This window comes from Canis lupus, chromosome 30 (assembly GCF_003254725.2).
Source record: "Canis lupus dingo isolate Sandy chromosome 30, ASM325472v2, whole genome shotgun sequence".
In the NCBI taxonomy this organism is placed as follows: domain Eukaryota; kingdom Metazoa; phylum Chordata; class Mammalia; order Carnivora; family Canidae; genus Canis; species Canis lupus.
The window spans coordinates 21,799,401-21,824,482 of record NC_064272.1 but is presented as its reverse complement, the minus strand read 5'-3'; the positions used below and the strand labels follow the sequence as shown (position 1 = coordinate 21,824,482).

The window sequence follows — 25,082 nt, the reverse complement described above, 5'->3', positions numbered from 1 at the left end:
GAAGTTAAACATACACTTTCTGTAATACTCAGAAATTCTACCCTTAGGTATTTTTCCAACATCACTGGATGTGCCTATACAAAAACATGTGTCTCCATAAAAACTTGTATATGAAAATTCATAGTGTCCTCATTTCTAATAGTTCAAAGCTAGAAACAACAGAAATGTCTACAAATTGATGGATAAACAAAATTCAGTACATCCATAAACAAACATTACCCAGCAATACAAGGGAATGAACCACAAAATATGCAACAACATTAATGCATCTCAAAATCATTATGCTGAACAAAAGAAGCCAGGCATAAAAAAGTACATACTTATGATTCCATCTGTATGAAACTGTAGAACAGGGAAAACTAATCTGTAACGAAGGAATGCAGATCAGTGAGTAGATGGGCCATGGTCAGAGGTCAGAGATTTGGGGGAAGGAAGACAAAGGAAATTTGGAGGAAGTGCAGTGATGGTTATAAGGATATGCTATTTTGCCAAAGCTCAATGAACTGCACGATTAAAACAAGTAAATTTAATTGTATTTATTTCTCAATAAAGTTGATTTTAAAATAGATTAACTGAAAAACAAAATTCAATGCTGCAATAAAATGTTTTGTTTTTGTATTTTAGAAATGGCTCTACCTGTTAGTATAATAGTTGTAGTAGTTTTTAAATAGTTGGCTTTTATAGGTTTATAGAAGCAGCTCCATCAAACTCAAGCTCTGTTTTGCATTTCTATCAAATGTACATTGAGAGGTTTTTTGTTGTTGTTGTTGTTGTTGCAGACAACAACAATTCTGTTGTTGCAGAATTAGCCAAAAAAAAAAAAAAAGACTCAATCCATGAGAGTTGTTACACCTCTCTGTCTGGTAGGTAGATAAGGATTCAAGCTGGGAAGTTCAGAGCTAATGAAAAGTCATTATAATAAAAATCTTCAGAGAGTTGATGTATCATAATAGCTTAGAAGACTCACTGTGAACCAAAGGTTCAAATATTTAGCTCTCAACAGCAGTGAGATTTTGGAATAGTAGACCACTTAATTTTAAGGAGTTGGAGAAAGAGTCTACATGATTTGTGGAAAGAACACAGACTTTGGAGTCAGACAAACATGGCTTGAATACTGCTCTGCCACTATCTGTATGACCCTGGGCAATTTGCTTAACCTATTAGATTCAGTCTCTTTCTATAATATGTTTTGCCTGACACATAGTACTCAAAAAAATATTAGTTCCATTTCTGCCATACAAAGGTGGAGTTATAATCATATGTGGTCTTTTGAGAATATTAATCTATTGACAGAACATAGGATACAATGGATAAGGAAAAGAGAAAAGACATAAAATAATCAGTGGGGAGGATTCAGAAAGAAGATAATAATAGCTTGAATCAAGAAGGGGCAATGGAAATTGAAAAAAAAAATGAATGAAAAACATGTGAAGAATGCATAGGATTGGGTATAAAGGCCAAGAAGAAGAGAATCAGAGATGTAGGCAAGGTTTCAGATTATGTGAAATGATCCTGATGACAGGACCAGAAACTTGTCTGCATGATGACAAATGATAAAGTATCATGACAAATTAAAACTCTGGTTTCCCAGATACAATGTTTTTTTCTTAGAACACTGGTCTATAACTTTTAGACTAACAAATATAATATGAACCATATATGAAATTTAAAATTTTCTAGTAACTACTTTAAAAAGAAGTAAAAATAATTTTAATACTATACTTCATTATATATATCTATACTTCATTTATCCCAATATATCTAAAATATTTCAATATGTAATCAATATAAAAAGATTCTCTTTTTAATTCTTTATTGTTATTAAGTCTTCAAAATCTGGTATTTATTTTAAACTTATAGCATGTCACAATTTGGAATAGCCACATATAGTGAGCTACCATATTGGATAGCACTTTCTGCTACTAGATACTGTAATTAATTTTTATTTCCGGACATATAGGTAATCAAAATGTGGTACATCCATTCAATGTTATACTTCTCAGCATTAAAAAGAACAGATTTCAACATGGATTAACCTCAATTGCTTTATGCAAGTGAAAAAAGACTCAAAAGCCTACAAGTTATTCTATGTGATTCTATTTACATGACAATCTGGAAAACGCCAAAATGTAAGAACCAAAACCAGATTAGTGGCTGCCTTAGACTCCAAGTATGCAAAGGATTTGACTAAATTCACAAGGGAACTTTTGGGGATGGTAGAACTATTCTATATTTCAATTATGGTGATAGTTATATGACTATGAATTTGTCAAAGCTCACAGAACTGTATACTTAAAAAGGGTGATTTACTGTACACAAATCTTATCTCAATAAATCCAATGTTTAGAATTTTTTTTACCAGAAGATAATGCTAATTATACAAGACTAAAATGTTCAAACATATGCTCTTTTATATGAACACACTAAAGAAAAATATAGTAATGAAGACATAATTTCCTACTTCCTAAATCTCTTATAATACATAATTTTTATCCTAAGTCTTACAAAGTAATACCATACAGTATGCTTTATTTTATTATCTCAACGGCACAATATAAAATTTTTGATAGCTTATTTAAAATGTATTATCCCCTTAGATTTGATACCAAAAGCACAAATAACCAAAGAAAAATTAGATACACTGGATTTCAAAATTAAAAAATTTTGTGCGTCAAAGGTCACTGTAAAGAAAGTGAAGAGACAACCGAATGAATGGGAGAGATATTTAGAAATCTGTATCTGGTAAGGGACTTGTATCTAAAATATATAAAAAAACATTTACTACTCAAGAATTTAAAAGTTCCAATTTAAACAATAAGCAAAGAATCAGATATTTCTCCGAAGAAGACATACAAATGGCCAATAAACATATGAAAAGATGCTCAAAATCTTTAGTTATCAGAGATATGCAAATCAATATGACAAGATAACTTTACATGAGTAGATACCTAGAATCAAAAAGATAATCTGGGATCCCTGGGTGGTGCAGCAGTTTAGCACCTTCCTTTGGCCCAGGGCTCCTGGTGCATGAAGCCTGCTTCTCCCTCTGCCTGTGTCTCTGCCTCTCTCTCTCTCTCTCTCTCTCTCTCTCTCTCTGTGACTATCATAAATAAATAAAAATTAAAAAAAAAAAGATTATCTAACATGTGTTGGTGAGGATGTGGAGAAAACAGAACCCTTACACACTGCTGGTGGAAATGTACAAACAGTATAGCTGGTTTGGAAAAGAGCGGAGTGTTTTTCATAAGGTTAAACACAGGGTAACCATATGATCCAATGATTCTACTGTTAGGTATATACACAAGACAAATGAAAACATATGTCCACACAAAAACTTATATGTTAATGTTCATAGCAGCATTATTCAAAATAGTCAAAAAGTAGAAATAAAACAAATATCCATCATCTGATAAAGAAATAGATGTGTTATATCCATATAATGGAATATTACTGTATAAAAAGGAACGAAGTACTGGTATGTACTACAATGTGGATGAACCTCAAAAACATTCTTAAACGAAAGATATCCCAAAATATCTCATATTGTATAATTCTGTATATATGAAATGTCCAAAATAGGCAAATCTATCAACAGAAAATAGAAGTTGCCTAGAGATGGAGGGGACTAGGGGAAGAAGGTTAGGATACGGTGGCTCAAGGGTACAGAATGTCTTTTTGGGGTGATGAAAATGTTCTAAAATGATCGTACTGACAGTTGCACAACTCTGAATATGTTAAAAGCCACTAAATTGTATACTTTAAAAGGGTGATTTGTATTGTCTGTGAATTGTATTTCAATAACGCTATTAAAGAATATTCTTATATTGGAAGACATTTTAGTAAATACTAACAAAATAACTGAACAAATAAAAGTAGTGCCTTCACAAACATGTAAACTTTAAAGTTTTATAGTATCTTTAACATTAGGTCCAGAAAAATAGCAAAATTATTACCTTTTCTGCTGAAGATAGCTGTTGCTGTAATCCATCACATTTTTTGTTTAGCTCTTCAAAAAGAGTTTTATATTTTTCTGTTTGAGACTGCTGCAAATTAATTGTTCGCTGCTGTCTCATACAATCTTCTTCAAAGTTTTTTATTTGTGACTTTAAATTCTGAATTTCATTTTCCTATAGTTATGATATTATACATTATGTGAAAAAATGCACAAGGTTTAGTATCAAAACAAAGCAGTAAAAAAGGAGCTTCATATGATTTCAGATATTTATATTAAAAAAAGATATTTATATTCATTTCACAAAGAAAAACAAATTATATTCCATTTTCATCTTCAAAAATGGAAGTGAGATATTTTGTGTTTAATAGCTTACATTTGTAAATCTTACACAGAAAATTCTAACTGCTAACAAGTATTTAAAATTCTTTAGCCCAGTGAAAATTCAGTATTTCAGAATAAAAGTTGAGTATTTATATATAATTTAATTCAAAATTTAACAGTAAATTATACCTCAATGAATATATTTTTTAAATAATTGAAACTGCTACTAAAATATCTTTGAATATTAGAGAATTTATTTTGAGAGGTTTTTACCTTTTTATTACATTCATATACAACATTATCCAATTCTTCCTGCATAACACGGAGTTTGGCCTTTAGAAATCTGTTCTGGGCTTCTGTGGATTTAAATAATTACATTTATTGCCTTTCACTGAATCTAAGATGCCATCAATTACAAGATAGATCATTATTTCACGAGGAATAAAATGTTCAAGATGGAGAGTTTATCAGGAGATCCTTGTTTGAGAATACTAAAGATACTAAATACCCCCACTGTAAAGATAAATGAAAAACAAATCCACCCAGTGAAAAGGAATTGTCCACATCTCAACCTGGAACTGAGTAAAGAAGGAAAAACAACAAAAACCTCTCCTGAGAATCTGAACCACAAGCTAGTACTCACGTTAAGTTTGCAGACTGAATTAGTCTTTACCAAGGTGGTCCAAAATACCTCAGTCAGAAAACTTCAAGTGATTTCAGGTTGGTAATGTCCCCAAGTGTTTGGCAGAAGCACACATAAAACCTCTCTAGCAAAACTCAACTTCAATCTCAGCCACTGTGATTATAAAATACCAGTGACTGTAATATATATCCCGATTTCACAGAAGTTAAAATGTAATCTATGTGTCATAAAAGCAAAGAATTACGCTAATGATGTACTGCTGAAGCTTTCTCCACAACCCCTAAAATCTGCCTTTGGTATTTCATCACTACCTAAAGTTCTTTATTCAACAGTATCAGTAGTAAATCTTTGATGTTTCTCTAACTATATAACAAAATAAAGTGAAAAGTGAACTTAGAACTCACTCCACAATTCATTCAAGCATTCATTCAAAAAATATACATTAAGTTTCTATAATGTTCCAGGCATAGTAGGGATAAGACAAGCTTTGCCTTCACGGATCTTATCTTGAATAAACACCTGGAGTTGCCTCTGAGAAGTCATTAGGATATATCCCAACAGAGCACAAAACATCTCCATACATACTTCCTGTTACAAAGCTCTTATTAAATGCTCCCAGTGTTACCATGGAGCTGATTAACAATGACTGGCTCTACTTCACCTAGAGCTCTCTAGCCTCAACTCTCCTTCAAGCCTCTCATGTCACTCCAGGTTAGCACAGTATAGAAGGGAAATGATGCATTTAAAAATGTGAAGTTTGCAGGAGCTCGTCTCTAAAAAGAAAGGAGAAAGAATAGTCTTACAAAGCAGTATATACTATTAAATTACTTTTTCATCTTTTCCTCTTGCCCATAACAGCCATTCAGGCAATCATCTGGAACAAGAGAAAACTCCCCAGAAGGGGGGATAGCTTAGCCAAAGATTCTGGTAAGAGAAGACAGGGAGGCAAAGTGGCAGAGAGGACATTCAGCAATAAAAAGAAAATAGCAATTTCAGGTGGTCCGTCTGTACTGGTTCTGTGTATCTAAGAGCAGGAATATTGTCCCAGGGCCATGGTGACTATGTACTGAAGAATAGTCAACATGTGATCACTGTGTCCTTGAAGGCATCTTGACAGAGACATACAGGCAACTTCCTGCTTCACTTTCCTTCTCTTCTGAAGAGTACTCCCAGAAAGCTTTGATAAGTCAGTAAAGGTAATAAATTTACAAATGAATAGCTCATTTATGACTGACTAGCATGCAGCACAATAGTCATTACGCATATGTTATGGTTTTCACAGAATCAAGAGAATTTTTTTTTTTTTTAATTTATGATAGTCACAGAGAGAGAGAGAGAGAGAGAGGCAGAGACACAGGCAGAGGGAGAAGCAGGCTCCATGCACCAGGAGCCCGATGTGGGATTTGATCCCGGGTCTCCAGGATCGCGCCCTGGGCCAAAGGCAGGTGCCAAACTGCTGCGCCACCCAGGGATCCCGAATCAAGAGAATTTTAAAGATAAATCTTATGACCATCTAATACAAACTGATAAATTTTGAAATGAAGAAAATGCTATTACAGAGGGGCTAACTGGCTTGCCTGAAGTCACAATTATAGCTTAGTATTAACCATGGTCACATACACTCAATTGTCTTAGTCTTTATTTACAAAAGCATAAGTGGCTTCTCATAAATTCAACAGTTCTAGAAATATTACTGGTAACTAAATTTTGTTTTTAGATGATCTAAACTTAGTATTATTTTTCAAAGTGATATGCAGAGAATGAATTTATAAGAAAGAAAATTACATTCATTAGAAAATTAATGATTATTTCAACTGATGCCACATCAATAATTCATTTTTTTAATTTGCACTAAGTAGAATACAGTATTCATAAATGAAAGGAATTCAAAGAAATATTGGGTTTTATTTTATTTTTTTTTAGATTTTATTTACTCATGAGAGACACAGAGAGAAGCAGAGACATAGGCAGAGGGAGAAGCAGGCTCCCTGTGGGGATCCTGATGTGGGACTTGATCCCAGGACTCCAGGATCACAACCTGAGCCAAAGGCAGACACTCCACCGCTGAGCCACCCAAGCACCAAATATTTGGTTTTAAAAGTTATTTTAATGTGGGGTATCTGGGTGCCTCAGTCAGTTAAGAATCCAACTCTTGATTTAGTTGTGAGGTGGAGCCCTGCATCGGCCCTGCTTAAGATTCTCTCTCTCTCTCTCCCCTTGCCCCAAACTCCCCACCCAAAAATGATAAGCTATGGGGCATTTTAACCTTAGTTTCTTGAAAAGTGGTCAATGAAACCAATACCATATAGTCTTCTTTTTTTAAGATTTATTTATTTATTTGAGGGTGGTGGGGGTGAGAAGAGGCAAAGGGAGAGGAAGACAACCTCAAGCAGACTCCCTGATGAGTGGAGAGCCTGACATGGGGCTCAATCCCACAAACCTGAGATCATGACCTGAGAAGAAATCAAGAGTCAGATGCTTAACCAACTGAGATACCCAGGTGCCCCCCATATAATCTTTTACTCTTTATAACAGAAAATATCAAATATACATAGAAGTAGAGAGATGAGGTCAATGAGAAACGACTTCCCATCACCCATTTTCAACAATTACTGACTCATTACCCTTTTTATCTATAATTCCACTCACTACTCCTACCATGTCCCACTAGATGATTTTGAAACAAACACAAGATATCACAATACATTTTTTAAATACAAGAAAAATAGTTCCCAAATATCTTTTTCTATGTAACGGTGATACAAGGATAAAAATAAAAGAAAACTTACCTGTTCCAATGTCGTTACTAATGCCACAAAAAATATCATCATCTATATAATCAGGTATGCCTTCTTCCTCCAGTTGCCCTTCAATTTTGCTAATTGTTTTTGCAAGAGAAAAGTCTGAGAAATCTTCCGGAATAGCAACATCATTGGCAACATGTACATCAGGGTATTTCAATTTTATACTATAAATAAATGAATAAATAAACATACACACATATATATACACACTCATATATACAATGTTAATATGCAAAGGAGATATGACTTTTTTTATTCAAATAACAAAGATCAAAATTATATTAATTTTAAATTTATGATGAAATCTACAATTGATACTTCCAAGGATGATATTATAAAAAAACAATTAGTTGACTTTCAATTTTTATGAATCACACAGCTTCAGAGCTAGAGAAGGCTTTTACGAGGCCAGTTCATCTAGACATTGCCTCCAAACAAGTAAACATAAAAACTAGGAGGGTTGTGCCTCCCAGATCAAATCCATTCTGTGGCTTTTAAACTACATGCTGCTGAGGAAGAACTGTATAAAGTGATATTGCTTATAGCCCTAATTCTGTAAACAAAGAATACCTCTATAGAAAAAATCAGAATGAACAATTATTAGATCAATCAAAATCAACTTTTTTTCCATCTAAAGAAACATATACTCGCCAGAATCAAAGTCAATAAAAAAATGAGATTTGATTTTCTTAACAAGGGAAGAAATATGAAATAAAAATCACTAGTAAAGGCATTAAGGAATGGGCCAGCTCTAACCCATCAAGTTTATGGTTCTGAAAGCCTTATTTTTAACGTTTTACTTAAAGCCTAACTTACTTTTTAACAAACAAGCAAAACCTTCAGAATTCTATTTAGAAAAATAAACTTTTCTTTAAAAAGTAATGCTGACGTCTGAAAATAAGATAACCAGTAATGTTATGTATGCAGTATATGTTCTCTTTTCTTCTATCAATCTATTTTAGATTTATTGTCTCTTCATTATCCCCTCTATTTTTCCTTTTATTCCAAAAGCAAAAAAGTTATTTAGCCAATTAAAAGACACTAACATTAAGAAATATTTTTCCAGGATTATAATGCAACGATCAGTCTGAGTAAGTAAGACATTTAATAAAAAGAAGCTGGTTGGTATAATCCATTGCAGGAGTGACTTTCCTTCTCTAGGTCTCCTATCCTAGAGAGCCTCTTCAGTCCCCTTTTTCAAGCTTAAAATACTAACAGTCTTGAATTCTTTTTCACCAAAAGCAATAGAATGCAAATTATAGTGATCCTATAGTCTTAGAGCACACCAAATCACTCTGTATGTCAATATATATACAATAATGTATAGTTCTATTAAATGCTCAAAAAAGTAGACGAGCCTTAGTTCTAAGAAAATATCTCAATTAACAAAAATTTGAAATGTGGTGATTTTGCTTAAGAGAACATAATATGGGGATGCCCGGGTGGCTCAGTGGTCAAGCGTCTGCCTTCAGCCCAGGGTGTGATCCTGGAGTCCCGGGATCAAGTCCCACATTGGGCTCCCTGCATGGAGCCTGCTTTTCCCTCTGCGTATGTCTCTGTGTCTCTCATGAATAAATGAATAAAATCTTTATAAAATAAAAGAGAGAACATAAAATGCTTAGTAACTGCTGCAAGACATTTCTGAGCAGAACATGTTTTAAAATTATTGAATGTAGATAAGATATATACAATGTAAGGTATAAAAAGATCTGGAGAAACAGCTTTATAATTAAAACGATGAAAAAGAAAAAAATAATTAAAATGATGGTACTGTCAATCATAAGACTAAAAAAGGAAAGTAATACTGTTAAAACTGTACCTTGAATTTGCTCTCCTTCCTTTATTTGCAGAGTGTCGTTTGTTTTGAATCTTATTTACTGCATCAACATTTTTGGTCTTTGGCTACATCAAAAGAATTTAATTATTGATTGGTTAGATTCTAATCATTTGCCATAGAACGCAATTTTGTAATACACAGAATTCTATTGAATTAATCAATTTGTATTTTAAAGAATTCCAGATTGTATAGCTATAAAATATAGGTATTATTATCACCAACAGATTCAAAGATAAGGCAAATTAGCCCCTAAAATTCAAAGATATTCAGCTAGCTCCTAGAACATTAAACTTAATGTTCTGACTCATAGAATTCAGTTCACTTCACTGATTATTCCCCAGACTGGCCTTCACATATACTGTTCCCTTGGCCTAAATCCCAGTGGGTGGAGAACTTGTAGACCCCAATTTGCCCAGCACCTGCAATAGTGATCTATACACTGCAAATATTTAAATGAATTAATAAACCCTTCAAATTACCTTCTTTATATATAGATACTTTTCTTTTTTGGGTGGTAGATCTAGTGAATTGGGGCTTCAGAAAGAAAATTAAAAATGCTTAGATTACAAATTCATTTTACTTAGAATTTTTTCCAATAGTCAGTGAAATTATGAAACAAAAGAGGATTCAACTTATTTTATGAACAACATTTCATGAAGGACATCTGTTCTAAGAATCAAGGCTTATATTCTATTTCTATAGTCATACTCCTGTTTTGTTCTAATAAGTCTAAAATAACATAAATTCTGAAGAAAGTAATCACATTTACAGAAAGTTTGATTTCATACCTTAGTTTCTGAATGTAGATGAACTATCCCTTCAGACAACAGACCGCTATAGACCAAAAGTAAACATTATACATTAATAGATGATACTAAGCTGAGACACAATAAAATCCAACAGTAATTATATCTGAAAGGGAAAATAGACAACTATCAAGTAAACTTTGCTATAATTCTAGTTATGCACATGTTTATTTATTTTGGTAAGTGTCACAAACAAGAAAAGTTCTTTGGTTCAGTAATTCACCTTTGAGAAAATACACTATAATACCCACATCTCTAATAAAGTATATCACAAATTTTAACAAATGAAAATCATAAGGAGTACTGGTTACACACAGGGATTACTGATTTTACAAAATGATTCACCACAAGGCTTTTTAAGTGTGAGCCCACCCACAGTTATCCTTTGTTAATGTATTTAAATACTTGGTCAGTGTCTGTTTTCCCCATTATACTGTGAACTCCATGAGGGTAGGAATCATGTCTGCTTTGTTCACTGCTCTACACCTATAACTTGGCAAAGTACCTAGCATATGAGCTCTTAAACTGTCACTGAATAAGCATGTTAAATGCATGAGTAAATATATCTAAAGTACAACTCATTTTTATGCACAGTTTTCAAAATCTGTTTTTATTTAAAACAGGGAGTGTTTATGGGGTCTGTACTTTATGGCCCATGGGCTGAATCCACCCACATCCATTCATTTACACATTATCCATGGCTGTTTTCACACAACAGTAAAGTTGAGTAGTTATGACAAAGACTGTAAAGCCCACAAATACAAAAATATTTATTATCTGCCTCTTTATAGGAAGAGTTCGCCTACCCCTGATCAATGGTCTAGATCAGCCCCATTACATGTATTAATACTTCTTAAAACCTACCATGTTACTATTTATTGTTGCTATTAAAAAACAAACCAAAACAAGAACTCTATCATAACCCCTGAGAACTCATAACCATAATAAGGACACAAAAACAAAATTACTTTCCATCAGATGCCACCTACTCGACTAGTCATATATGTTATTTCAATATTAAATGCAAAAATATACTTAGATAATATCATATACAACCTCTTAAAGAACTAGCAACAGCTCTGGAAAGAAAAAAGGAAGCTTTCAAAATACCTTAAAATTACAGGGACTAAAGAATCATTCTCATATACAACATTAAAATGTTACCAAGTTTTATACAAATTTTAAGTGTCCTCTTTAATGGCTTTTTTATCAAATTAATATTTGCCATCTCCTTACATTTTCTGCATCTCCCACCTCCCCTCCCACTGACACACATATGTATCAGCCAAGAAACGTTTACAAGTTATTGGTCTCCTTCAGGTTTAGCAGAGTGACATTATTTTGGTAGTATTTTGACAAAAAAATGAACTAAAATATAATAGCCTAGTTATTTTTGTTACACTTCTCCATGAAAGGTTTGTATGTAAGACTGAAACGATTAGTGTGGTAAACCCAGCTTCCAGGAGACTGAAGGATATTTCTTAAACGAAATTCTGGTTTCCCGACCATATTGTTTGGCAGAGAAACCTTGAATGTTGAAGACCTATTACATACTGCCTGACGACCAGCATTTAGGTGAATGATGGTTCCAAGCTAAAATGGATCGTCTCTTTACAGAATTATCTCCCTTCTTTAGCAATTTACAACTAATAGTCAAGCAGCATGTTTTACCTGGTAAAAGCCATTTGTTCAAACAGTAGTTTAAAAAAAAAAAAAGCCACCTGGTCAAGGTAAACACAGGTGTCATCACCACTTTGCACTTAAGGAAAATTCAGTGCAAGGAAACCAACAAATTTATTTTTATGCTTGTGAAGTCAGTCTCTCACTCGAATCAACAGAAACTAGGGATTAGCTGTTGTTCCCATCATTCTAGTCTTTCAGTTTACTTGATAAAAGTTGTGCCTAATCTTTGTAATCCAAATTTTGGAATTTTGATAACTGCTAAACATCATTTCCCATAAAATATCAGAAAATACTACAGATAATAAGGATAAGGGGCAGCCCAGGTGGCTCAGCGGTTTAGTGCCACCTTCAGCTCAGGGCCTGATCCTGGAGACCCAGGATCAAGTCCCACATCGGGCTCCCAGCAAGGAGCCTGCTTCTCCCTCTGCCTGTGTCTCTGCCTCTCTCTCTGTGTCTCTCATGAATAAATAAATAAAATATTTTTTAAAAAATAAGGATAAGTATTTTCATGTGTGTATATCAAAAAATGATTAAAAGTTTTAAATATACTTTTTAGGTACACAGTTCTATATATTTTAAAAGATTTATTCATTTTGAGAGAGACAGAGAGCAAGTGAGCGAGCGAGCAAGCACGTGGTGACTGGGCTGAGGGAGAGAATCTTTCAAGCAGATTCCCTGCTGAGCAAGGAGCCTGACATGAGGCTCAATCCCATAACCTATGAGATTATGACAGCAGAAACCAAGAGTTGGACACTCAACCAAATGAGCCACCCAGGAGCCTCTACAGTTCTATAAATTTTAGCAGATTCTATTGCCATGTAACCACAACAACCAAGATAAAGAATATTTCCATCGTCCCCAAAAGTTCCCTTATACCCTTTGTAGTTAATTCCCTCCCCTCCACTGCACACAACCACTAATCAGATTCTGTCCCTATAACTTTACCTTTCCAATAATGTTAAATAAATAGAACATGGGGAGGGGAGACAAACCATAAAACAGACTTAACTCTAGAAAACAAACTGATGATTACTGGAGAGGAATTAGGCAGGGGGATGAGCTAAATGGGTTATGGGTATTAAGGAAGGTACTTGTGATGAGGATTGAGTGTTGTACAGAAGTGATGAATCATTAAATTCTACACCTGAAATTAATATTACACTGTATGTTAACTGGAATTCAAATAAACTCAAGAAAATGGAATCATACAGTATACTAATACGCTTTAATTTGGCTTCTTTCACTTAGCTTCCATGTTGTTGCCGCATCAATAGTTCCTTGCCTTTTACTGCCAGTACTATTCCATTGCATGGATATACCATAATCCGCTTATCCTATCTGTTCACCACTTGATATTTGAGTTGTTCCCAGTTTTTGGCAGTTATGAATAAAAGTGCTATAAATATCTGCATACAGGTTTTCATTTGGCCACATGTCTTCATTTCTATTGGGTAAATAGCTAAAGGGGAATTGCTGGATCATATGCAGTATTTTCGAGTAAATGAATAATGTCCCAATATTTCAAGTACAAGCCACTGTTGCTTAAGTAACACATTTCTTTTTTGTTTCTAAGCCCTCTAAGGTATTTAAACATTATACCCTGTTAGGGCCCTGCTGCTCTCATAGCCTGCTTCTTCATCTTAGAAGACTGGGAGGATCTATAGCTGTTTTGAGATTTAAACAGAAACAGTTTTAGTCTACCACTCAAAGGTTCTTAGCCTGTATAACACCCCCAAAACTAGTGGATTTCAGATCTATTTGATTCCAGTCAGTTCCATATGCCACTACCACATCCACATTTTCTTCCAAGACTATTTCTTTATACTGAACACCTCACCCTCCTTCCACCTCCCCCCAACTTTAAAAATGGCTTACTTTGAGGTTGTCAGGCTTCTATGGGGAAACTATACCTTTAGTTAGAGCTTTGCCCTAACACATTTCATCCAATTGGAAAGTTTCACTAGGTGCCATTCAAAATGATCCTTGCCCAGAAGAAACTTAATCCATTATAAAGTTTTATCAAATAGTATGAAGACCACATCTTTAGTCTGATCTTTGCATCAAGGCTGAGCTTTGAAAGGCTTTTGTTCCTCAAAGATTCTCTTAATTTTATCTCATATTTTTTTTGGTCTAAAAGCAGCTAACCCTACAAAGCTAACCCTAACTGTAATCAAGACAGTGTGGTACTGCCATAAGAACAGATCTGTAGATCGATGGAATAGAAATGAGAGTCCAAAAATAAAGCCATGTGTCTCTGGTCAGCTGATTTTTGACAAAACTGCCAAGACCATTCAGTGTGGAAACCTCTCCCCCCAGAGCACAAGTTCATTTGACACCTGTTCTGGCTTCCAATTTACCAAAGGTGGCAGTTTTACTAAATCCATTGCGACTATATTAATAGTACTTCTCTATCTTTCCAGCCTCCAGGATTAGTTTCCTTGCTACCACTTAACTATGAAGCTAAGCAACACTTTCCAAGTTTTTGTCATAGGACACCTGATTCTCAATACCAATTGCTCTATTAGTTAGGATAAGCTAGGGCATTAACCACAAAATTTCAGTGGCTAAACACAAGGTAGCAATAGAGAAGGACAGAAGGCCCTTTTCCCCCATATGTTCCACATAGTTACCCAGAGACCAGATGGGAGGTTTCATCAACTGGATTGTCACTGGTAATGGCAGAGAGCCAATTGGAGTTCAAAAAAGAGCTCATATCTGTTGGCTTGGAAGAGAATAATTTGATTTCTGCTTATAGCAAGAGACTTAGAACACTGGGTGATCACCGATGCCTCTGCTATAAGATTTTACAGTTTTATTCATACAGATCTTTTATGTTTCCTGTTAAGTTTATTCCTAAATACTTTTGGTTCCCTGTTTTGTTTTGTTTTTTTTTGTTTGGTTTTTTTTTTGACATACCTGAAGTGCACGTGAAACTCAAGGAAGAAAGATCTAATATATTGTATTGCATTTTTACTAATTTATTTTTATCTAACTTACATATGCAATTTTAAAAGGTAGTATAAAATGTAAGAACAGGCTCAGAAATCTTACCAACTGTGGTTTGCATCTCAGTGAAATCACATATTATCTATATATCCTTGGGCAAGCTACTGAACTTTGCTAAGCTCCAATTTCCTTATTTTTAAAATGAAGACATAATATTTATTTCAAAATAATACTTTGAGAACTAAATGACATAAAGTAGGTAAAGGGTTTACATTGTGTCTGGCTGGTATAAGCCCCGATTTTGGGATGTCTGGGTGGCTCCGGGGTTGAACATCTGCTCTGGCTTAGGGTGTGGTCCCAGAGTTCCGGGATCAAGTCCCACATCAGGCTCCCTGATTGGAGCCTGCTTCTCCCTCTGCCTGTGTCTCTGCCTCTCTCTCTCTGTCTCTCTCATGAATAAATAGATAAAAATCTTAAAAAAAAAAAAAAAGCCCCGATTTTATGAGTAAATATTATTCTTCAAATTATAGATTTCCAATACTTACATGCAAAAAGATTTTTAATAAAAGATCTACATATATCATCAAAAAAATGATGTTTGAGAATTTAAGTTACTTACCTTAAGCTGTAATCCTCTTCCTTTTCATATGATTTAATTTGTGTTGAAACCGGCCTTGATTGTACTTCTTGCTGATCTCTCTAGTTAAATGAGTATATATATATATATATATATATCTTATTCCAAATCTAACAAATAATAATGAATCTGTATAAGGCATTAAAACAAATTATTGCCTATTCTTCACTACTATCCCCAAGGGGGATGGGAGAATTTAAAAGAAAAATGTATAGAGTAAAAATTGAAAAAAGTCTGAAATCAGCTATTTTACTGGTCTAAGGAATACTAATATATCCTATCAATAAATAATGGGAATGTTAATGCTTAAGAAGCTGCTTAAAGTAGGAATAACCAATTTGATAGCCAGAATGGGGCAAAATAGGCTTACATTATCTAGTGATATAACTTCACTACATTTTTTTCTAACTATAAATCTTACTAGTCTAGCCCTAAGAATTTGAATTACGTTCAAATGCAGAAGAAACAAATCATCATCTGAGTATGAGTAATGATTATCTTTTATTCAACTTTTATCCTGAGCCCGTTTTATTTCTGAATTACCAGCATTCATTCTATATCTACTCTCAAATATTAAAGTACTGGGAAAGATTATTAAATATTAATGTTCTTAATAATTATATGATTGGAACATCTAAATGGAAAAAGCTTTTTCAGTGGCTTTTAGGAAATGTGTGCCTATCAAAAACATATACATGCATATAAACATATACCTATTCATATATTCATGTTTAATCTGTGATAATTCATTGAGCTACAAAATTATGCTTTGGGCACTTAAGAAAGTTAAAAAACAAGCACTCACGTGAAATTAATAATAACTGCATATTCACTTACTATTACTTCCTCAGCCTGTCGAACCAAATCAGCCGTTTTTGCCTGTAATTCTGCATTTAAACGCCTAAAAAGCCAAAAATAATTTAACGTTTCGGAAATACTGAAGATTCTAACAAAAATAAAATTAAATTTCAGTAACTACACTTTAGCCAATGAAGAAATGTCAAAACATACACATTTTTACTCTAAAATTACCATTACTATTGGAACACTTACCCCCAACTTTTCATGATTCCTCATCTTTTGTGGTAGAAATTCAAACAATAACTCCTGGCCTCTCTCAAGGTGTAATGACTTATTTGGGTAGGATAAATTGGGTGGGTTCAACTCAGTTCCAATCTCCATCTTCTTGGAATCAATTCCAAATGGGGGCAGGAGTGGGGCAGGGGAGGGGAGAGGCCTGCTTTGGTCTGGGGTGTTGCTGCAACCAGGGAGATAAATCTGGGGTTTAGTGAGTAGGCCTAATATGGCTCACATCTTAGCTCCACACTTCAGTATCAGCTTCAGAAACAAAGGTGCTTGTTTTGACCTCTACCTGCCACTCCTTTCCCCCACCTTCAATCTATTTGGAATCTAGCAAAGAATAGGAATATTATTTGGCCTCAGTTAGAATGGAAGAATGACAATATCACTGAAGGAAACCATTTTTAAAGACAAAATGCTCATAATCCTACCACCATCATCCAATTGTTTCTATTTTTCATATTCCCTTCTAAGTTTCACTTATATACACAATTATATAGTTCCCCCATAAATATATAAAAGGAATATGTTTAACTCTACATAATCTTTATAATTCATGCCTTAAATGGCTACACAATATTGTAATGAGTTGCACTTAACATGATATACTGAACTGTTCCTACTATTAAAGTCCCTTTTTCACTTTTAAAGGTTAACACTACAATAAACAGCTTCAAAAGAATATAACTTTAAAATTTTATTTTATTCATAGCTCACATTTCCAGATCATCTAGGCTCTTATGAAGGGAATATGTTGAGCAATTTTTAAAATGAGATATCTTTTTTGTCTTAGATATGTGATTCAGAATAAAGATCACCAACAATCCCCACTTCCAGAAAAAAAAAAATAGTACTCTATCTCTTCTTAAAACAGTCTAATGTTTTAAGAAATATTTTTATATCTTAGGATAAGTTAATCAAAAGAAAAATATCTAATAAAGACTTAGAGTTATATTTAAGATACCATTATTTGATTTCTCATATTTCCTTAACAAGAATCCTGAGAGCTTAAATAGAAGCTTCTGGTCAATATAGTGTTCTGAGATGACTCAGAGCTCTATTCTGCTCCAAACCAATGGACATGTTGGATAAAAAGCAATGAAGGAAATATTGCTAAGCTCCAACTCAGGCAAGGGAAATACCCTGGCACTAAAAATAAAGCAGCAACTCAAAGTGAGAGCAGTAAACAGGAACAGAAGCCAAAACAGTCTAACAGCTAAAAATTGATGCATGTGTGGGAGTCACCAAGGGCTACACCTGTGAAACAGACTACAAAAACACTACCCATAACCTTAGATGAACAGAAATGAAACTGGAGCCATGGGTGGAAAAAATTCTCTTGTGAGTAATCATAGCAAATTCATCTTACCCAGATGGTACAGGGACCATATGCCAAATTTTACTATAGAAAGCTGCACCAAAAAAAAGAAAGAAAGAAAGAAAGAAAGAAAGAAAGAAAGAAAGCAAGCTGCACCAAAACCAGTGAAAACTGATAAGCTAGGAAAAGTAAACATGAAGTCAACCTAGAAGGACATTTACTTATCTAGAATATATGAAACTCTCTCAGAAAGCAAACCTTGCTAAAAATGACTTCACCAACATAACAAAGTGCATCAAGAAAAAAATTGCCAAGACAATCAGCAGACATGACACAATTTCTATCATAACTAGATTATCTGAATCTAAAATCTATTTTTAAAAGATTTTTAAATCAGCATTTTTCATTTGCCCACTACCCCGAAAGCAGGAATAGAAACCGTTAGGCAAGAACAAGTATTTATTACAAAAGAACACTGAATTTAGAAAAGAACCAAATAGAAATTACATAAATGAAAAACACAGACATTGCACTTAAAAACTCAAACTCAATGGCTACACTGAACAATAGAATGAATTGAAGAGGAAGTGAATGAGAAAACAGATATGAGAAAATTCACCTACAAGGAAATACAGAGAAACAAAAAGATAAAAATACAAAAGAGAGGCTCACATACATTGAAAGACTGTAGGACAAAGACAGAGGTCTATTTACCTAATAGAAATTGCAGAAGGAAATCCCAGGGAAGGACAAAACGTCAATATTTGAATACTGAGAATTTTCCAGAATTGAAAAAAGACATGGATCTCAATTAGAATTAAGAAAACAGGGGTGCCTGGCTGGCTCAGTTGGTAGAACATGTGATTATTGAAATCGGGGCTGTGGGTTTGAGCCCCACATTGGGTGTAGAGATTACTTAAAATCTTAAAAAACAGAAAAAAAAAAAAAAAGCCCACACCTGTATACATCATAATAAAATTGCAGAACTTTAGAGACAAAAATAACATTTAGATTACCAAGGATTATTTGAACAGAACCAAGAAAAATAGACTACTAGCATGATGCTCTAAAAAGCTAAGATGGCTTTTCAACATTCTAGATTCCAATGGACAATGAAGTGTTATCTTTAATGGATTGAAGAGGAAGAAAACGGACCACTTAGAATTCTATATGCTGCTAAATTGTCATCGAAGAATAAATGTAACAAAATATTCAGAAAAGATGAGACTCAGAAATATGAAGTGGGGCAGCCCCGGTGGCGCAGCGGTTTAGCGCCGCCTGCAGCCCAGGGCGTGATCCTGGAGACCCTGGATCGAGTCCCACGTCAGACTTTCTGCATGGAGCCTGCTTCTCCCTCTGCCTGTGTCTCTGCCTCTCTCTCTCTCTCAATCTCTCTCTCTCTCTCTCTCTCTCTCTCTCTCTGTGTGTCTCTATGAATAAATAAATAAAACCTTTGAAAAAAAAAAAAGAAATAATGAAGGCTCTACACTTCAGGAAGTAGGAAGCTGACTCTTAAAAAGAAAATTATGATAAGAAAAAACATTAGGAATCATAATGATAAATCTAAATTAGTAAAGAATATAAAAATAACATCAATGATAACCTGAAGAGTAGGAGTATTCAAAACAAAGAGGAAGTAAAGTATTATCTAACTTAATGGATGGAAAAACCAAGTTAAAGCACTTTAAGGTTAGGCACCTGCCTTCGGCTCAGGTCATGATCCTGGGATCAAGTCCCCTATCAGGCTCCCAGAGAGGCACCAACTTCTCTTCCTGCCTATGCCTCTGCCTCTCCTCTTCTGGGCCCCTCATGAATAAATAAATACATCTTTTTTAAAAACCAAACAAAACTTTAAAGCATTTTAAGGTCTTCCCAAACCAGAAAAATAAAGACATAACAAAAATTCCTTCAATCCAACAGAAGACAAAAGAACAAAGAAAAGGAATAGTAAATAGAAAATACAAAAAATAAGATGGCTCAAACAACTTCAAATTAGTAAGCCCATTAATGTAAATAAACTCACTCATCAGAAGGCAGAAATGATTAGGCAGTATATAAAAATAATGTTTTTAAACTAAAGGACATAAAAAGCTTGAAAATAAATAAAAATAGCACTGAATAATAATGAAAAGAATTCATCTAGAAGATTTAAGTAAATCAAATAATATAGCATCCAAGCAAAAATGGACATAATTATGAGAAGAACTATAGTTCATTTTAATACACATCTAACAGGAACCAACAGAAGTAGCAGGGAGAAAAAATAGTGGGGATACTGATGTTATGGACAGCCAAATTAATTAGCTTAAACTAAGAGATTAGTCAACAAATAGTAAATATCCTATCAAGGAATACCTGAACATTTACAAAAATTGAGTATGTACCTGCTCACAAATTTAGTTTTTAAAAAAATAATATATAATTCTCTAACTATAGTACAATTAAAAATAAATTTTAGGGCAGCCCTGGTGGCTTAGCAGTTTAGGGCCTGCCCTCAGCCCACTGCGTGATCCTGGGATCGAGTTCCACGTTGGGCTCCCTGCATGGAGCCTGCTTCTCCCTCTGCCTGTGTCTCTGCCTCTCTCTCTCTCTCTCTCTCTCTCTCTCTCTCTCTCTCTCCCCCTGTATCTCCATGAATAAATAAATACAATCTTTAAAAAGTAAAATTTTAAAAATTTTAAAAATTAAATTTTAACAAAAATAAAACAAGCAAACACCCTATATTTTTGGGAACTCCTAAATAACCACTAAAAAAATCACAAAATATTTAAAACTAAATAATCACAAAAGAAATACATGTCAAAACAGTTCCTGAAATAAGCTGTAGAGAGAAATCTAGAAAAATTAAATGTAGTTATTAAAAAGAAAAAACTAAAAAACAAGTAAAATTTAAAAAGTAAGCTAAATATAAACTAAAAAGTTAAAAAATAAATAAATAAATCCACCACAATCAGAAGAGCTAGAATAAAGACCAATGAAATAAAAAAATAACATGGATTAGCAACAAAATCAAAAGCTAGTTCTCTGAAAAGACCAATAAAACAGAAAAACCTCCCAGCAAGATTGATAAAAAGACAAACACACATACACACAATGGAATATTATTCAGCCATAAACCAAGAATGAAATCTTGCCATTTGCATGGATGGAACTAGTCAGTATTTTGCTAAGCAAAGTAAGTCAAGAGAAAGACAAATACCACATTTCACTCATGTGGAATTTAAGAAACAAAACAAATAAGCAAAGGAGGAAAAGAAAGGGGAGAGATAAACCAAGAAACAGATTCTTAATTACAGAGAACTGATGGTTACCAGAGAGGAGGTGGGTGGGGGATGGGTTAAGTAGGGTGATGGGGATTAAGGATGGCACTGTTGTGATGAGCAATGGGGAATGTATGGAAGAGCTGAATCACTCTATTGTACACCTGAAATGAATATAACACTATGCTAACTATACTGGAATTTTAAAACATAATTAACTATTAAAATAAAAAAATACACATATTAGAGTATATTTATACTATTACTTTTTTTTTTTAAAGATTTTATTTATTTATGCATGAGAGACAGAGAGAGAGAGAGAGAGAGAGAGGCAGAGACACAGGCAAAGGGAGAAGCAGGTTCCATGCAGGGAGCCCAACGTGGGACTTGATCCTGTGACCCCAGGATCACACCCCGGGCTGAAGGCAGGCTCCAAACCACTAGCCACCCAGGAATCCCAATGCTATTACTTTTTAAAACACACATGAAGTGGAAACTTTTCTAGAAAACCATCAAATAACCAAAATTTATTCTGGAAGCACTTGTACATCTAAATAAATGAATAATCATCAATGAAACTGAATTGATAGGCAAAAAGATTACATAAAAAGGTATATCATACTCAATTTCACAATTTTAACCAAAGGATAGATGATCTCTGATTACAAAAAGGCTCTCAAGAACAGGAAAAAACATAAGGAAAACTACTCAGTTATTTCGTGTGGCTAGGATAATACTGATATTGAATCAGAAAGGAAAAGAACTAGAAAGAAGTATAAGAGTTTAGTTCAAAGATGCAAAAAATCTACATAAAGTTATAGCGATCAAATCCAGCAGTCTTCAGAGGAAAATAAAAAATATGCTTGGTAGTTCAGTATGTTAAAACATTAAATGCGTGTGTGTGTGCAAGCATTTAGGACAGGACATTTAATCACCTCAATTGGGGAAAAAAAAGTTTTGAAAAGATTTAACATTCATTCAAAATAGGAACTAAAGGAAGCAATGTCCTTTAACCTGATTAAAAGAATCTAGCAAAGCCACATCAAATTTCAAATACAGTGATAAATTAAGTGGGCTCCTTAAAATCATAACCAAGATAAGGATGCCCACCACCACTTTTTCTATTTCACACTGTAATGGAGGTTCTAACCAAATTGAGAAAAAAAGATGCGTGGGAAACTGTGAAGAGACAACACTATCATAATTTGCATATGATATAACTGTCATTATAAAAAATGCAAGGTGGGGCACCTCGCTGGCTCAGTTGATGGAGCATATAACTCTTGGGGCACCTGAGTGGCTCAGTCAGTTGAGTGTCTGACTCTTGATCTCAGCTCAAATTTTGATTTCAGGGTCCTGAGTTCAAGCCCCAAGTTAGATTCCACATTTAAGGAAAAAAAAAAAAAAAAGCCATTCATTACAGCCACAAAAACCGTAAGACACTTTGAAACAGATTATGTATGTGAGAGCTTAACGTGGTAATAGAAGATATTAAAGGAAACAAAAAACAAAAAACAAAAAACCCCACCCCTGTGTAAATGGAAATGTATCATATTAATGGCAGGAAAGATTCAATAGCATAAAGATGCCAGGGCTATGCAAAATAATCTATAAATCCAATGTAATTGGCATTTATGGGCATGGGGTGTGGGGAGAGATAAGACTTGCCCTACCAGCTATCAAGATCATTAAAACAGATGTGACGTAATCTTACTGTTGAGTTTTCTGGCTTTATAACATAGGCACGAAATGTAAAAATCTACTGACTTGAGCCACCAGAATATTCTGTAGTCTATCCTCTCAGACAGTGATTATTTCCTCCAAATATTCAACAGGAGCTGATTATAGAAGATTTTGCATTGGGATCCCCATGAAGTGCTGTGTTCTGCTGATTGAAAACATCCCAAATATGCTTAATATCAAGAATATGTGGCATAATACTGTTATTAACTCATATTCTTCTCTACAAGAATGGTCTTTTTCCTTTTCTGCACGGCACAGAGATAATCTAGCACAGAAGTAATTTATAGCTTCAGGCTGAGCCTGGGAGCTACTCTATTTGGATATGCCTCAGAGCTGCACACCTGAGTAAAAAACAGAACGAGGGGATCCCTGGGTGGCTAAGCGGTTTGGTGCCTGCCCTGGCTCAGGGTGTGATCCTGGAGACCCGGGATGGAGTCCCACATCAGGTTCCCTGCATGGAGCCTGCTTCTCCCTCTGCCTGTGTCTCTGCCTCTCTCTGTCTCCCATGAATAAATAAAATCTTAAAAAAAAAAAAAAAAACAGAACGAGTAACTGGCCACATTTGCCACAAATTGACTTCTGCTGAAATAGAATAGCTCTTGTTTAAGACTTTTTATTTATTCATGAGACACACACACACACACACACACAGGCAGAAGACACAGGCAGAGGGAGAAGCAGGCTCCATGCAGGGAGCCCGATGTGGGACTTGATCCAAGGACTCCAGGATCACGCCCTGGGCTGAAGGTGGTGCTAAACCGCTGAGCCACTGAGGAGTCCCTCCTATAGACATCTTTAAGATTTCAAGCAAGACCATTACAACACATCAGTGCCAGGTGCAAAACAGACCCTTAATTAAGTAACTATATTATCCTAATCAATGCAGGTATTTGGTGCTATCTGTATATGGTAATGAAAATAACCATTTGGGGTTGAGCACAGCTGATTCAGACCTGTGCAAGATCAGTTGCTTAGGTACAGTCTTGAACTGGATTAATAGGCCCATTTCATTAAACAGAGGAGAATGCTATGGCAAATTAAATAAACCGTCTAGTTCATCAGAAGATAGTACAGTTCTATTTTAACTTTAAGTATGCTTTAATTTTATAAAACAAGATAAAAACAGAAAAGCAAACCATAAAAGACTCTTATATTGAGAGAACAAACTGAGGGCTGCTGGAAGGGAGGAGGGGGAGGGGAGTACCAGGTAGGTGGGTGATGGACGTTAGGAGGGTGCTTGTTGGGATGAGCATTGGGTGTTGTATGTAAGTGATGAATCACTAAAATCTACTCCTGAAACCAATACTACACAATATGTTAACTAACTTGAATTTAAAAAAAAAAAAAAAAAGGAAAGGTGCCTTGGTGGCTCAGTTGGTTGGATGTCTGCCTTTGTCTCCTGTCATCATCCTAAGGTCCTGGGATAGAGCTCGGCTCAGGCTCTCAACTCAGGCTCTCTCTCTGCTCAGGCTCTCCCTGCTTCTCCCTCTTCCTCTGTGCGCCCTCTTGCACTGTCTCAAATAAGTAAATGAAACCCTTTTCAAAAAGAATAAATAAACTAGTCAGAGAATCTGAATACAAATCATATGGTAACTCTATGTTTAACCATCTGAAGCAGTGCTATAATGTTTCCCGAACTTTAAATTAGGTAAATGATAAAGAAAATGAGTTGTTAAAATATAATTTTGTACGGGCATATGCGATGACCAGAGACCTGGTCTCTGACTTTAAAGGATTTACTGACCAGTGGAGGAAACAGACAAAGAGAGTCACTGGGAAGCTTAACATAATCAGGAACACCAGGTTAGCTGTCCAGGTGTAAGGCATGTGTGTGACTGCCCTCAAGGGAAGAGCTCTGAGTAACTTAAAGGCCAGGGAGGCTGGAGACTGGTAGGCAAAAAAAAAAAAAAAAAAAAAAAAAAAGGGAGAGCACTAAGTCAAACAAGGGACAGAAGCTAGATGTGACAGTTTCTAAAGTAGACCTGGCAACCACTGCAACGTTCGAGGCAAGGGACTGACAGGATCAAATTAAATGATTTACCCCCGGCT

At 34.7% G+C, this 25,082-nt stretch overlaps 1 protein-coding gene across 10 annotated transcripts in view; it reads right to left on the bottom strand.

The window, feature by feature from the left end:
- Positions 1–25,082, bottom strand: part of TEX9 (testis expressed 9) — a 196,079-nt gene that overhangs the window by 29,700 nt on the left and 141,297 nt on the right. For 2 of the 10 annotated variants that reach the window (XM_025472705.3, XM_025472706.3), the window contains exons 3-9: positions 16,470–16,533; positions 15,615–15,694; positions 10,349–10,394; positions 9,543–9,625; positions 7,709–7,887; positions 4,550–4,632; positions 3,954–4,127 (exon numbers count right to left, since the gene is read on the bottom strand). In XM_025472705.3, the coding sequence (XP_025328490.2) occupies positions 3,954–4,127; positions 4,550–4,632; positions 7,709–7,887; positions 9,543–9,625; positions 10,349–10,394; positions 15,615–15,694; positions 16,470–16,533 (709 nt within the window). Of the gene's footprint in view, positions 1–3,953; positions 4,128–4,549; positions 4,633–5,580; positions 5,636–7,708; positions 7,888–9,542; positions 9,626–10,348; positions 10,395–15,614; positions 15,695–16,469; positions 16,534–16,685; positions 16,715–18,744; positions 18,921–25,082 lie in introns of those variants that run through there. The other 8 variants (XM_035708884.2, XM_025472708.3, XR_007407258.1 and 5 more) reach the window with 7 other exon arrangements.